The sequence below is a fragment of the Salminus brasiliensis genome, chromosome 19, assembly GCF_030463535.1.
Source record: "Salminus brasiliensis chromosome 19, fSalBra1.hap2, whole genome shotgun sequence".
NCBI lineage: Eukaryota > Metazoa > Chordata > Actinopteri > Characiformes > Bryconidae > Salminus > Salminus brasiliensis.
Window position 1 is genome coordinate 19866717 of NC_132896.1, and position 16039 is coordinate 19882755.

Below are 16039 nucleotides of genomic sequence, written 5' to 3' on the forward strand. Positions count from 1 at the left end.
CCGAGCAGTGGGAGCTGCTGATGAGTCAACTCTAAAAGACTCTCTCTCTCTCTCTCTCTCTCTCTCTCTCTCTCTCAGCTGTTATTTCCTTCTCCCTTCCACCCACATTGAAGCAAATCGAACAGGCACAGGCCGCATTCCCAAATCACTAATGCACCTACTAGAGTGCAACTTGAGGGAACTCTTAAAAAGGATGCTTTGGTCAGTGAAAGCTCAAAAAAAGGGAAAAAAACTATAGTAAATAAATAACATTTAACATAAGAATACATTTTAATAATATGTATTCTAAATAAATATAAGAATAAATAACATTTATTATTTTTAAATAATAAATATCTCTTTTGTTTTGTATTATACTGTATCACATCAAAACAATTGTTTACCCCTGATACCCTTATTTGCCTTTAAGATTGTACTCAAGCAATTTCTACTCCACATGTAATTTTTTAATATTTGCACGAATAGTCCACCAGGGAGTAGAAAACATGTATCTAATTTTAGTATAAATGTAGTTTGTCATAATCGATGACATTTATTAAATATCAATGTTAATATTCATATATCATTTAATGAATACTAAACATAATGAATTATTTAATTGTCTCACTGATGTTGCAGAAGCCTTATAAACTCAAGTGTGTATCAAACAGGATGCACTTGGCTTTAAATTGCTGAATGTAGATGCATGAGCATAGGAGAAAGTTGGATACAGGAGCACAGGAACCAATATCAGGCTTATATTAATTATCAATAGGCTATCAAGTCTGAGTAAATATCAGCAGCAGAGTTCAATACATTACACATTATTTTTGTCACATATGCATTTGGCAATAATTAATATGATAGTGGATATGAGAGACAGACAGATGTATTAGCTGTATTAACAGGCTTACAGCTTATTCGAAAAGGTTTCCTTCTTGGGGTTTTGTGCCCATATTGAACCTTGCAGCAAGAAGTTATCTGTTATGTCTGCGAGAGCCATAAATACTGTATATCAGTCTGGCAGAGGGAGGGACACAAAGGAAAATACTCTCTCACTACTCGCTTTAAAGGTTCCACCATCTGTTGCAAGACAACATGTTAACAAGGTCATTCAGAGTAATTTGACCAGACATTATGGACCCTTTGTATGCAGCCCTAAAATGCAGCCTACGTTTGGAGCGTTTTGGAGGACAAAACTGATATATCCTTTCTGGCCCTTGGTTACCCACAGTTCTTGGTAAAAAAAAAAAACAAAGCCTCCAGAGCAAAGTTTGTTTAAAAATGTTTGTTTTAATATTTCTAATTCATTTTCGTAAAGAGGTGGGACCAGACTACTAAGAAGGAGTTCTCATAGGACTGCTGGGCTAAGGACCCATCCTACTTTTGTTATCTAGTGTATAGTGAAAAGCAAAAGTGAAAAGTAAAGTGAACATGGGCATCAAACCCACAACTGTGTTGTCAATAAACCCTACTACCTACTAAGCCACCACTGCCCCATACCACCTTGGAATTTTACACAATGGTGATAATCAGAAACAAAACCATTGCACCAAAGCTTTTAGGTTATATATATATATATATATATATATATATATATATATATATATATATATATATATATATACACACACACACAGTCAGGTCTATAAGTATTTGGACAGTGGCATTGTAATAATATCTCACTGATGTTTCACATGATGCACTTGGCTTTAAATGGCTAAATTAAATGTAGGAGCATGAGCATAGGAGAAAGTTGGATACAGGAGCACAGGTTTATATTAATAATCAATAGGCTATCAAGTTTGGTCTCTGTCAAAAAGCAAATGCTTTATCAGCAAAATGTTGTTTCAGGCAGCAGGCTTTTTTGAAGCATTCTCTAGAATGGTGTATTTCAATCTAAATATGTTGAAAAATGTATCGCTTTTCTTTTCTTTGTGGTGCTTTCACTTGCCTTGACACTATCTTTTGCAGGGCAGGTGAGGCCTAATATCCAGTAACAGACAGCAGGAGAGACAAGGCTATTCTGAACTTTGCGAGAGACGACTGACCGGGGGATGTCATGGATGTATTGTACGTTTTGCCATTGCATGACTACATCCATCAATCTTCCCTCAGCATTTCTTTCTGCAGACAAGATAAAATGCCAGCTGTGTCAGATCAGGCACAGATCAAGTATTACACTACTTCTGATTTACAATCAATGGCAGTCTGGAAGGCAGGCAGAGTGATGGGTGTCACTGATGCTTTCACTGCTTATACCTTTTGGTGTAAAGTGCATTGAGTAACACCATATATATATATATATATATATATATATATATATATATATATATATATATATATATATATATGTAAAAGGTAGTGGGGGTGTTTTTTTCTCTAGAGAATCTAGAAGTGATGCCAAGTGGCCTAGAGCTGGCCCTCCTTTCTGACTCACATACAAAGCAGCTGTGATTGTGTGGGATATGAGAAGAATATGCAGCCAGCTGAGAGACAGAGGGAGACTGTGCAATTGCAGTCGGGGGGGAAGAAGAGGTGGAGGAGGAGGAGGAGGAGGAGAAAAAGAAAGAGAGTGGGATGTAAGCACATAGTGGCAGGTGTCATGGATCCTTTCTTGCAATCTCACACCCCCACGCTGTGTCTTCATTATGTATGCTGTTCAGGCCCACACAATCACACACATTACACTGCAGCCATTGTCCCAGTGGGAGAAATCAGGAAGCGCAGGCAGTGCAAGAGCAATAGCCTACTATCTCTCTGGAATTTGGTGCCTAATGGACGGCTTCCCCCCCCCCCCACACACACACTTTATTGGCGATAAGCAATCAGCCTTAATGGATAGAGCTTACCAGGTGTCCTCTTGGCGACGAGGCTCCTAAAAATTTAGTGTAGGTCATTTTCGAAAATGGGAATCTCAGCGCAAATCTTATGTTATTCCTTTGCAGGGCAATGACATCTCTAAGAAAATGTATTTTTAAATGACTCGATCTAGTTTCATGGTCTTCTAAGTCTCTGGAAAGACTCTGGAAGATCGCTTGCACCAGTGTGGCACACACCGAGGAAAAATGGTTAAATCAGCCCGTCAAAAAGAATTTCCCTCTTGTACGTCTGCCGTGCAAAGGTCTAAAATTGGGGAAAAGCAGGCTAAAAAGTTGAGGCTTTTCTTGTGGTGGAGAAATAGAAGCTCTCACTCAGCTCTCTTTGCTCAACAGTGATTTCCCCTGAACGAATAATTCATTTTCTCCAGTCACCTTGGATAACGAGGCCGTGCAGCATATGTGACAGGAAACACTAACAAAGAATGTCAGCTTTCAGGACCAAACCACCCCACCTGGGAAAACAACAGCCTTGATTGCATACAGCTCTAACTCAAACAGTGAGTCCCAATCACAGCAAGAGCCTTCCCGCACTCCTCCGAGTTTAAAAAGACAGGGAAATGGACCATGTCTATTAATGAACCTGACAGCGATTTCTAAACCTTGAAATAGGCCACGAACTTGAAAAGTAGTCAGCTTCCAGAAAACCATACAATACAAAAACAAAAGCAAAGCCTGGTTCGTACTGAATTTTTTTTTGTTGCTTTATAGCTATTTTGCTAGGATTCAAATATAGTTTATGTGGTATCAGTTTAACACCAGAAGATAGGTAGTAGCAAAAGATGTAGTGCCAGCAGCTGGAAGATTGTGGGTTCAAATCCCAAGGGCTCTTGTCTCTTTTACACATCTCTCACATCTGAATGGCAACAAAAATACCACAGGACGAGTGAACTCCCAGTGAGATGTTTATTATACCCCACTGTTTGCTAGATGCTGAATTATAAGATAATAACATTATAGTTTCTTGATAAATATTAATATTATTAATTAAAATTGTGCATATGTGAATATAACTTTATATATCTGTAGATGCCATTATTGCCAGCCTGTGGAATTTCGCTTGTTTTTTACTGACTTTATTTTCTTTCTCCTCCTGCTAATACTTTCCTAGTGTAGACAGCATGGATAATTTCTACCCAAGTGCTTGATTGTATACACCTGTGGCAATGAGACTGAAGAGATGTGTCCCAATACTTTTGTCCATATATTGTGGGTCAAGGCTGACCAACATGGCAGACAAACCGTTGGTCAGATTTATAAAATGCACCAGCAGATTTATCTCCTGAAGCTTGAAGAGCAGTAAGTCAGGGCAGCACACTGTGCCACTTAGGGGTGAGAAATATGAGGATATTTTATCAACGCCATGATGAATTTTGTTATGGTGATACAAAGGAGCATGTCATGAATATTGTCAGGGCTTAAAGAGCACTGACTAACTGCACATTTCATTACAAAGAGTGTAATTAGTCCTGTTTAATTAGATTAAGTGCAGCAGATAGCAGAATACAAATCACTGCACACAGTCTGGGAGTATCTGAATTGCAGTTTTTAATACTCTTTGTTGTCTGCATGACAAAATAATGTATTGAGAATTGTGTTGAAATATTGTGATATAATATATATATATTTTTTACCATATTGACCACCCCTAGTGCCAGTATCAATGTACAGCACCACACTGTCCCACAAAAAAATTACCATGTGAACCTGTCTGCCTGAAAAATGACTGTTGACTGTTGTTTAGTTGGTCACACAGGTCACAACTTAACAAGTCTTGAGGCAAGAACTCACACTCAATTTATTAACCCTTATATTTAAATGGAATTTTCTGATCTGTTTGAACGGACAATGGTGGACGTCACAACTGCAGTTGAAATGAACTTAACTTTCTTAAGAAGGAATTCAGAATGCATTCATACAAAATTCAGTCAGGCTCAGACGGTCAGTTCATCAATCATTGTACTGAATGCTCTTGCGGATGAACGCTCAGCAATGATGTAAAGGCTGTTACTGCAGCAAAGGTGCAACAAAAAATTTAAGCAAAGAGTTCAACAGGCTCCTCCAGCACTATTTAAAGTTAGGCTTTAGTCTAAATTATATTGTTAATATACTGTATAAATTGCTTGTGTGAACCTACCAGAGAGCAAAAGTTAAGAATTCAACAGGATACAACAGGATTTATACTTGAGCTCCAGTGTAAAGACTGTTTGACAGTGTGAAACCTACGATACCAGAACTACCCTTACAGATGGACAAGTGTCAATGAGCCACATTCGGCGTTGGGTAACTGTTGGTGTTTTTATATAATGTTCTATGTCTGTATTTACTTAATGTTCATAGTGATTGTAGTAGTGAAGATGTTTTTTTAGATATACCACAAGTGCATTTTTATTTCTGTATTCTGTGTATTTATTAATACGATTTTAATATGGAGAATACATTCAGGCACTTGTTTTGAGAGGCCAATTGACAGAAGTGGGTGCTGCTGGGCATAATTATTTTCGAATGATTGGGCCCACATTAAAATGATAATTTCACACTGTGATTTATGAAAACCATAGGGCAGACCAGATTTAGTGACAAAACTGTGTATTCCAATACATGTATTATTATTATTATTATTATTATAATAATAATAATAATAATTATTATTATTATTATACATTTTTGGGGTATAATGTCAAAATAAATGTCTTTCTCAAAGTAAAGATTTGAGAAACTTGGGAAAGACACTTGTGGACATATATGTCCACAATATGTCCATATGCAATGCAGGTGGTGCCAAGTGAAGAACTTTATGCTTGTATTAGTAAAAATATAGAAGACTGCAAAAGCAGCTGTGCCTGAGCTCCAGTATCCGGGAGCCTTGACCCTGTGTGGAACTATCCGATTGCTTCCATCACTCTAGCTCTGCCCTCCCCTCAGTGTGATCATGTGTCACTGTATTATTGCTGTGCCATCACCCCAGTTCTTAGGCTTGTTTGGTTTGCATTTCAGCATTCCCCACAATACCTGCCATTTTGGAGATGCTCTGTTCCAGTCAGAGCGTCTCAGATTCTAACGCTTGCCCATTTTCCCTAACTCCTACACCTCTGACTATTCACTTGCTGCTTAATATGTATATCCCACCTTGGACAGGTGCCAACAGGATAATCAATATTATCCACATCAATTTACATCAGTATGACTTAGTATGATGCATCTTTATTTCGCTTATGGTTGAATGTGTTACAGCTAAGGTAAAATGCTAGCTCTATTACTTTCCCACAGCTGTAGGAAGGACTGTCACCTCCACCACTCTCATTTACCCCCGTACTGTTTCTGTCATGTTCAAGCACTATCATGTACTGGAAGGCATGCACCTGCATCCTGTTTACTAGCAGTGTCTAGTACTATATGAGGGTGGCTGTGGAGTCCTTTGTCCCTCTCCTTATCCTGTAATGAGATGTGAAATACTGAGCATGGCATTCTCCCAAACACAGCAGTGGATGAGCACCTGCTTTTTGCAATTGCCTTTTGTTAACATTTGCTTAACGGGGATCTGCGGGCATCTTAATTAAGTCCTTTCCACATGGCAAAAGAACATAAGCTACGGCAAATTATGCTGCTACAGATTCATCTGTCCATGTGACGCGCTGGGACAATGTAATAATTTAGATTACAGAAAAGAAGAAAAGAAAGTAGAGTATTTGAAAACAGTTTATAAAAAATCTGTTATTTCCCTTTCAGATATTATTCCATAATCTCTACAGTGGCCACAAAAGGATTTAGTCTCCTCATCACATTTGTCTGGATTGTAAATGACACTTTGGACTATGTGTGTGCTGTGACTGACCCTTGAAATGATCTAAATTCAAGATAAGGTGAGGTACTGATTTCATGTAAGAAGATAGTCAGTGGCAAACACGACTAATGGAAAATTGGAAGCTGTATTATACCACCTAGGGGATGCCTAATAAATGCTGCGCCTCAAATCTCTGTCAGAGCAAAAAGTGGTCTTGTAAGGGAAGCCACAGGGAGGCTCATATGGGTGGAATTTGGGCAAAGTGGGTTCCAGGTGGGCATGGGCTCTAAGTGGCTTCGTACTTGTTTGGACCCAAACGGGGCCTGTCATTACAGCCCACTCTGTTAAACTCCTCCCGGTCCCATCCCTGACCTTGGTGGGCATCCAGATGTGGGGCCAACATGAAACCAATGGGCTAAACTTGCTTGTTCCCAGTTGGACTAATCATACAGGCCTTATATGTGCATGTTATCTGGGAACTTATCCTGATAGCCTTAAATATGTTATTGCAGTTAAAGGTCCTACCAAGTAAGTTGAAAATAGCAAATATTGATCCAGACAAATCTTTTTTAGGGGGTTTTCAGACAAAAAACATTTAGGGGGTTGAATACATTAACACATTGAACACAAAGAAGCAATGCTGAAAATGATAATAGCTTTAGTTAGAAAAGGTTTATTTGTTGTACTCATTATTGACTGAATGTATTGTCCATCCATTCCATTTTTTATGCAACAGTACCTCTCTGTAATGTTCAATAGAAAACAAAAAAACAAATAAGTAAACAGGAAACAGAAACAACAAGGTTGTGAAGTATGAATGAGCGCACAGGATCACTTTTGCATTGAAGTACCTAAAAACCCCCAAAAACAAACAAAAAATAGTGTTACACTTGACCAGAAACACAAAGTATCCGGATGAGATCGTCCAGTAATTCATAACCTCTACAAAAACAATGTCCTTTAACATTAAAGAAGCATTGTCTGTGGAAAACACTGATTCACGCAGCTTTCAAAAATCCATATTATACAAATATCGAAATCTCTCTTTCTTTCTCTCTCTTGGATTTTACAAATCTGTCACTGTTTACAAAATATGTTCTGATCTGAGGTCACAAGGACCCCAGAGTGCTGTGCCTTCATAAAGTAGAGGTGAAAAAAAACAAACACACTTTTTTTCTTTTTGGGCATGTAGGGGAGGGATGAAACGAAGCACAGTCTGTGGGGGGGGGGGCTTTGTCCGTTATTTAGGCCTGATTGAGGGCTGGAGCCATATCTCCTCTGAGGGCTTTACAAACCCTAATTAGGCCTAGTTGTAGGCTAACATGCCAGTGGCATTTTTCCGCTGTAAACGAACAACAAATTACGAACATGCTCTGTGCCCGCAAAATTCACGGTGATGGTCTATAAAGCAGGAGTGCTGAAAGGTCAGCAATGGATCCCAATGCAGATCGATAAAATATTCAGTGTGGACTCCTGTGCGTGTGGAGAGAATAAAAGGCATGTCAACATCTACATCAGCATTTTGGTCCATGTGTGTGTGTCGTATATATATATATATATATATATATATATATATATATATATATATATATATATATATATAAATATATATATATATATATACACACATGCTTTCAGTACTCAGTTCTAAAATGGCAGCAACTTACTTTTAGGCCACTTGATGATGCTTATGTTATAAACACATAACATATGCATCAGTGTTGTGTTATTAATGCAAGGCAGTGGAGGAAAGCCCATTGATTTGTTTCCAGTAGACAGATGGTTGATGTAAAAAAAAAAAACTATCAAAAGGACTGTACTGTAGCATCACTATTTAAAAATGCCCAGCTTTGGCACAGAGCACAGTACAAATCCAAGATAAATCTGTGTGTATGCTATAAGATAGAGGATTGACTTGACTTTTGATGTGACCAGACTGTGAATATCGGGGGCAAACAATGACAAGCTCATTAAAATACATGTAACCACAGTAGCTCGTGACATTTTCACCAACGTCCTTCCGCGAGCGCTCTGGATGAAACTGCAGATTTAAACAAGTGACAACGCTCTCAAGCCAATCCTGGCACAAATGAGGTATGGCACCTTAAATGAGGCGTAGCAGCAATGCAAGGTTGTTGAGGTGAAAAAAAAACAAAAACAAAAAAACAGAAAAAAAGAGTCACACAGCAAGATAATCAACAAGTTCAATATGCTATGCTCTACGCATCAACAACAACTCAAATTTTCCCCTTGCCCAGGTTCAGATTTACATCAGAGTATTTACACTATCAACAGACTAACAAATTGATATGTTTTCTTTTCTTTAAATTAGGCTGTGTAAAGTTAATGGTGAAGGGCATATTAGCTGCGTCATCTGCTAATCCTGGGCTCTGCATTGGCATCAATACAACTGGTTGCTTATTCTCCAAACTCCTTCCAGGGCCCAGTTTCCCAAAAGCATCTTCGAGCCTGTTTACACCTGACATTAACATGCATTTTGCATCATTTGAACTTGGGCTGAAACTAGGTGGTTTCAGCTAATGAGACTTGACGCCAGATGAAGCCAGATACCCCCTTGCTGAGCGAAGACCGAGCCTGAGTTGGAAGAGAAAGAGGAGCTGGGGTGGGGATGGGGTTTAGCGAATCGTCTTTATAGGAAGGTAAAGTGAGAAGAGTGGTTTATAGTGTGTGTAGTAATAGAGAGGAAAAGTTTGGGTGTTTGGGCCTTCTCCCAAACCTTAGTTATTTCCTAAGTCTGTATGAAATGCGAGATCCGACATGAGATCGGATTTTACACATCGGCATGTAATTAATTTCTGTTTTACTTTCTGTAAACAACGTTTTCTCATCAAGGTGATGCAGCTTTAGGAGACTGTGAGCAGTCTGGAAGAGCAGTGGAACAATAGATGGTTCATACATTCTTGTAACTGTAATCAGAAGGACTACACAGAGGACTATTTAAACCACAACTGCCACCACCTACTGCTTAATAAGCCTGCAGAGGGAGCAAGAAGCCAAAATCTATAATAATAAATACTTGTATTAAAGGTTTTTTTTCCAACAGATGTGTTTCCGCTTGCCTAACTGTATACGGAAACAGAAAATGCATTCTGTTTATACTTTTTTTACGTATTAAATGTGGACAAGATCCATCTCTCACCAACTCTGAATGTGGTTTGAGTGATTCAATCAAAATCCGCTCACAATGCGTCCTGGGTGCGTTTACACCTGGCTTTTCATGCGGTCAAGAGAAATCCAAACGTGATTCAGTCACCAAAAACAGATGTTAATACCAGATGTAGACAAACAGGCTCTTAGCATCCAGGATGATGCTTGCTTGACCATTTAAGAATGACCTTTGTGCTAAGATGTTTTTGGGAAACCCAACCCAGTGAATCATCATATGATATGAGCCACGTAACGATCTGTGCAAAACAGTTACATCTTTTATGCGAATCCCATTTTCGGTAAAAGAAAACAGGGTAAGAGACGACATTTGTAGAGAACACTGATATGAACCAAAATATTGCACACTTAAGACAGAAGTAAACAGGTCTCTTGTACTGGCACAGCATGGGCGTCAAAACTAGACTGTTTATTCTGAACCCCATCACGTGAACGGCCACTGTTGTTTCTTTGAAAAGCCTCCTTTTAGCCTCCTATTGTGCCACCTTTGTCTTCCTCTCGCCTGTTCTTTTCTCTCTGTTGAAACGTTTTTAATTTTTCATTAGAAAAGAGTTTCAGAGTGGCCGGTTTTGCCATGAGAAGTCCAGGAGTATGTTTGTTTTGGCAGTACGGTGTGTCCGCTGCAGGGGAAGGGGAGGTCGGTGGGATGGTCAGGCAGCTGGACTTGCGGGCAGGTAAGTGGATGGGCTTGGAAGGGTTGGAGGATGATTCCATGCTGGGCGCTCAGGGAATGGCTCACATGCCCGAGGCGCCCAGGCCCATGGCGGCCGTGTGGCTCATGCACGGTAACGTCTGCACGGCTTTGGGGAAGTCGTGGGCGACGATGCGGCCGTTCTCCCCACCGCTGCCGTTTCCGCTCATCCGCGTCAGCGTGGAGCAGCGCATGGCGTCGTTAATGGATTGCTGGGATGAAGACAATGGCAGAGTTAGAACACAGCAATGGGAGCATGGGCACACATGCTTGAAAAATGTTGGTTTTAGTAAAGGACACTAAGAAATGATATAAGATAGTCAGCAGCCATGCTCTCGGAGACCTACCTTCCAAATATAACCTTATACATACATATCTTATACAGCTAACAAAGGCCTTCTGATGACATTTGTTAGATGAATCAACTTTGGTAGTCAGGTTACAGGTCCACTAACTGGTAGATCTCCAGGAGCAGGTTTGGACCCACTGATGTAAGCATTCATCTAATGAAGTGTTTGCTCAGAAAATGCTGGAGAACATGATGTTTGGGTAGTTAGTGAAAAAAGGGATGCTGATTTATGTGTAGGACATTAAGCACTTCATTTTGTAATATCTCAGCTTATTGCATTATTGATTGCCACCTGTTTAGGAAACCGAAAGCACACATATTCTCTGCCGTATATCGTTACCATCATATCCAACCATCATACCGCTTTATGGTTCAGGTTATTTGCTAATGCCAGCAGTGCTTTACACTGTGTGAAGATTTAGTGATGAACAGGTTAATACAGAGACAGCATATCTGTATAGATGGGTTATCAGGCTGAGATCAGCAGAAAAAAATCTTGATTGGAGAAAGGAGTGAAAAACAAACAATTCCAATCCAATCCTGCGTTAAATTTAAACTCTAAACTTGCACCCACTCACAGATTCACTGTGTGTTTCTTTCTGAGGGGCAGTGGAGTGTTTAAGCAGTTTAAGCATGGAAGTCTACTTTTAGAATCTCATCTTAAGGGAAGAGTGCTTCAATTAAAAGTAGTTAATTTTAGAAAAGGTAGTTCATTTTAAATACATTTTAAAAGAAAAATGATGTCAATGGTTAAGGTTTCGGCATAGGTATTGGTCTTGGAAAACGAAACGGTGGTTAATATACTGTATTAATGTAAGCTAAACTAAGAGAATTTGACAGCAATGAAACCTGCTGCCATCTTTTTGAAGCACTAACATTTATGTTCCCAACTAAATCCATACATCAAGCAGATGAAGATAATAAATCATCTCCTCCAAGCTCTCTAGTTTTATTATACTTATAGCTTTCCTCAAGCATTCCAAGAAACTTGCTACGCATACTGTCATCTAACAGACAGCTGTGCTGGCTAATATTGCTAGGATGATGAGCGGAGAGCCCTACCCACCGAAGAGAGCACAGTCCATTGTGCTCTTTCAGACTCTGGCTGCTGATGGTAAAGCCACATGGCTCGGGATTCAGGCTGCTCGGGCCATAGTGGTAGCGCCTTTATCACTGGTCAATTAATATGCTTCTGTCTAATGCTTAATTCATTTCTTTCTACCACTCATTCTCATTCCTTTTTTTAAAGGGAACCCTGGCTGTTAAGACTTGTATGCCCTAGAATAGTGTAGCTATTTGTCCAATACTATGCCTATTCTGGCACAGTGATGATGTCGCTTGGATGCAATGGACTACAGAACATAATACAATCAGTACAATTGTTCACCTCGGCCATGTCACAGTTTGCAAATGCTGAATATCTGAGTTAAATTAGATATTTAGCTCACTGGCCATGGCTCAGATGGCAGCCTACTTGTAGAAAAATGTAGTATATTTTTTAATTCAATTTGAAATATTCTGCTTGGTTCATGTAGCACCTTTTTGTGTTAAACCATATTAAGGTAAACATGCCTTAACAGTCAGGGTTCTCTCCTCAGAGGGCTCTTTGAGTAATGTCATAGAAGAACTGCTTATAATTGGAACCATGTTTACAAAAAAGATTTGAAGATTGTGAAGTACATTTTCCTCTTGGATTCTCTTCTCATTGAAAAAATTAAAGGCCCTCTTATATTAGTATAGTTTTGAACTGCACTGTACGCACTATTATATTATGAACATATTTTGAAGATCCCACTCTAACTTTTCCCATTACCTGACTCCAGACGATATACACTCACAGCCAAGCTGACACCATGTCAACAGCCCAGACAAATTTGAGTGGACAGTGGGTTGAAAGACTGTTGATAGGTGTGAAGCATTTTCTCAATTTGCTACAGTGGAGCGGGACCCCAGGGGCTATGTGAGAAACGTGAGTTGCTTTTTTTGCCATGCGTGGGCTTGAAAGCGGCTAACGATGCATGCGCCCGACTTGCAGATCGCCAATCTTGAAATGATTTCATTGCACTACACTTGAATGCGCTGGGAGGATTAAGTTATACGCCTGATGCAGACTAATTAGCTCGCCTGAAGAGGCGCCGGTCCCGCTATACTAATATGAAAAACGGACAGCTGTGAAATGTAACTCTCGTCAATCAAATTAACAAAGCAAATCTACTTAAATCTGCTCTATTAAAGCGTTGCACCAGTGTATAATTCCTGTCTAACTCTGTTAAGAGTGCTGCTGTGGGTAATTGCCTGTCATAGAGATACTGATCACAAGGAAATCTGCAGGTGAAAGCAGTGTTTGTGGATGTGAAGAAGACGGCGAGTCGTCAAGTGGACGGAGGCGTCTGATTTGTTATACGATGCTTCCGCACTCATCAGCAGATTAAGCTCAATTAAGGTAAACACCGCTTAAATCAGGTCTCAACTAATTACAGTTTAGATCGTGACAGAGTTGTGAAGAAGCAGAGGGCACGTTCAGCATGATTTTCTGAGTGGAAGCCACACTTAGCATGGTTTTCGAGTGGTGTGTCATGGGGAAGCAGACGACCTGCCCATTTTTGCATAATCATCAGTCTAGACAGACGGACTATTTTTGCAGCGGTGTCAGGAAAACACGGACGGGCTGTGGGGACTTGCGGCTCAGCTAACAGAGGCTAATGTGCATAACTACAGCTCTGCAGGGCACCCAGAGTACGAGAGGAGAAAGAACAAAGAGAAAAACAAAGAGCAGAGAGAGAGAGAGAGAGAGAGAGAGAGAGAGAGAGAGAGAAAGGTGAAAAGGTGTGAAAGAGAGGGATAGAGTAAGAAGGGGGGGAGTGAGTGGGAAAGTAAGAGTGCCTGAGGGACAGATGTATTGTGTGGCAGATTTTGGGAGATCCAATCTGCCTGTAAAGTAAAAGTTCTAATGTTATGTATAAGTCACTATATGTCCAAGTATTTGTGGACACCACTTCTAAGGAATGCATTCAGCTATTTAAGTTGCACCCATTGGGGACAAAGATGTGCAAATGCACACACACACTAATGCCAGACGTGGGCTAGAGAGGTATAAAGCCCCCCAGTATTGAGCTGTGAAGCAGTGGAACTGTGTTCTCTAAAAATAACTGTGCTCCATCCAGTACATTTACATTTATGGCATTTAACTGAGGCTCTTATCCAGAGCGACTTACAAGGTTACTCATATTACAGAGGTGGGCCAATGTAGTGTTAGGAGTCTTGCCCAAGAACTCTTATTGGTCACCCAGGCCGGGAATCGAACCCTGGTCTCCCACATGCGTGGGGTGTTACCTGTTGCGCCACACCAACCAACAGGTACTTTTGTGGATGTATGTAATTTTGTGGATGTGGAACAAGTACTTTTGGGATGAATAGGGCAGTTGGGAATGAGGTGGGGTGCTGATCATTCAACATCCTGACTTCACTAACGCTCTTATTGCCTAATGCCATCACAGTTTTTAATTCTCACAGCAATGCTCCAAAACCTAATAGAAAGCCTTCCCTGAAAAGCAGGCAGTTACTCCAACAAAAGCAGGATAAACTCCTTTTTTAAAACCCTAGATAATTTATGAAGCAATGAAGGAGCAGGTGTCCCAATATTTTTGTCCATATAATGTATATAACTGGTAGTCTAAGCCACAAAATGCCCTCCTCTGTTTTACACAAATGCAATTGAGGAGCCACCAGATTCAAAAGTACAACTGAAGATAATATATATATATATAGTCTGAGCACAGTACGGACGTCTGTGTTTTTGCTTCAGGGTAGAGTGTGAATTATTATTTTATGCATTAGAAACACAGTGAATACAGGTGCTTTGCACAGTTTGCTACTGCTTCAGTAAACTGAAGGTTAATTTTAGACAATTTCAGGCTGATTCAAGGCACAATTTGTGCTTCGCCTTCTTGCGTATGTACAAGAAGCAGAAGGAGGGAGACAGAAGGAAGAAATGAAAGAGAGATAGAGAGAGAGATAGAAGACTGGTATAGAACCGATGACAAAAGGAAATAGATAGCGAGAGGCTGCTATAAGGGTGTAGCAGAAAGTTATTTTGGGTGATCGTGGCTGGATGGGCTCGGGTTTAAAGGTTCAGCCTTGCCGCTCCTACGCCACTGCACTTTATATTTTAACGGTGTTGCCACTGTACAGACTGTAACTCTGCAGCTCAGTGTAGCTGCCCTCTAAGGTGGTGCAGTGAAAGGCCTGAGGAGGCACAGACACCTTCATCCTGCGTGACTCAGTCCTGGACTTATAGCAGAACTCCACCAGCGCCACCAGCATGGCCAGGCCCAGACCGCCAATCAGGATGTAGAAAACACCGGCCACGTTACTGAGGCTCAGAGCACTGGTCTTGTCCTACAGGAGGAGACAAAGTCAAATCAGAGAAAGGCAGTGATGGCACACACATATAATCCACACATATGACACATTCAGTAAAAAAAAAAAACAGACACTCTAACACACACACACGCAGACCCTAGGGGTGTAACGACACACTGTTTGGTTCACACAGAGTTTTAGACCTCATAAGTTCGGTAAAGCAAGAAAAAGCAACAGAACCTTTAAGCTAATCTAGATTTCTTTTCTATTATTACCATTATTCCTTTTAAACATGTGAATATATCAGTACACCCAAGCAAAACAATGAACTTTATACCATTTATTAGTCATTATTAGTAATCTGAATATTGACTTCTGCTTATAGGGTTTTTTTATTTGCCACTGTTGCCTTAGACTCACCCAAATGGTTACATGCTTCATGTTTTGTTACTCTTTTGTCTGAATTCCTGAAGTCTGTGATGCTGCTTTGCTGAATGTCAATTATAAAAGCACTATGCAAATGAATTTTATTTGGATAAATTAATTAAGCAGTAAAATGGAAGCATTTTCGACGTGTTTCCGCACAACTGCTGAACAACGGCAACACACAATCCCCACCTGATCCACTGCAACTCCATGAGTTGAAAAAAATTAAATACTTCTGCAAACAGAACAGTGAGTGATCAAACATCAAGACCAAAAAAGGGGTGTGCGTGAGCCGCTCTGGTCAGGGGAGAGTCAATAAAACAATCGTTAAAATAATGATACTTCTAAATTCACTACAATTCCCACAATACCATGTAAATACA

At 40.1% G+C, this 16039-nt stretch overlaps 1 protein-coding gene across 2 annotated transcripts in view; it reads right to left on the reverse strand.

Moving 5' to 3' along the window:
- Positions 1 to 7295: 7295 nt before the first annotated feature.
- The window catches only part of gria1a (glutamate receptor, ionotropic, AMPA 1a), a 125350-nt gene continuing 116606 nt past the window's right edge, over positions 7296 to 16039 (reverse strand). The window contains exons 15-16 of one of the 2 annotated variants that reach the window (XM_072663427.1): positions 15132 to 15266; positions 7296 to 10731 (exon numbers count right to left, since the gene is read on the reverse strand). In XM_072663427.1, the coding sequence (XP_072519528.1) occupies positions 10564 to 10731; positions 15132 to 15266 (303 nt within the window). In that variant the 3' untranslated portion in view covers positions 7296 to 10563. Of the gene's footprint in view, positions 10732 to 15131; positions 15267 to 16039 lie in introns of those variants that run through there. The other variant, XM_072663428.1, reaches the window with a different exon arrangement.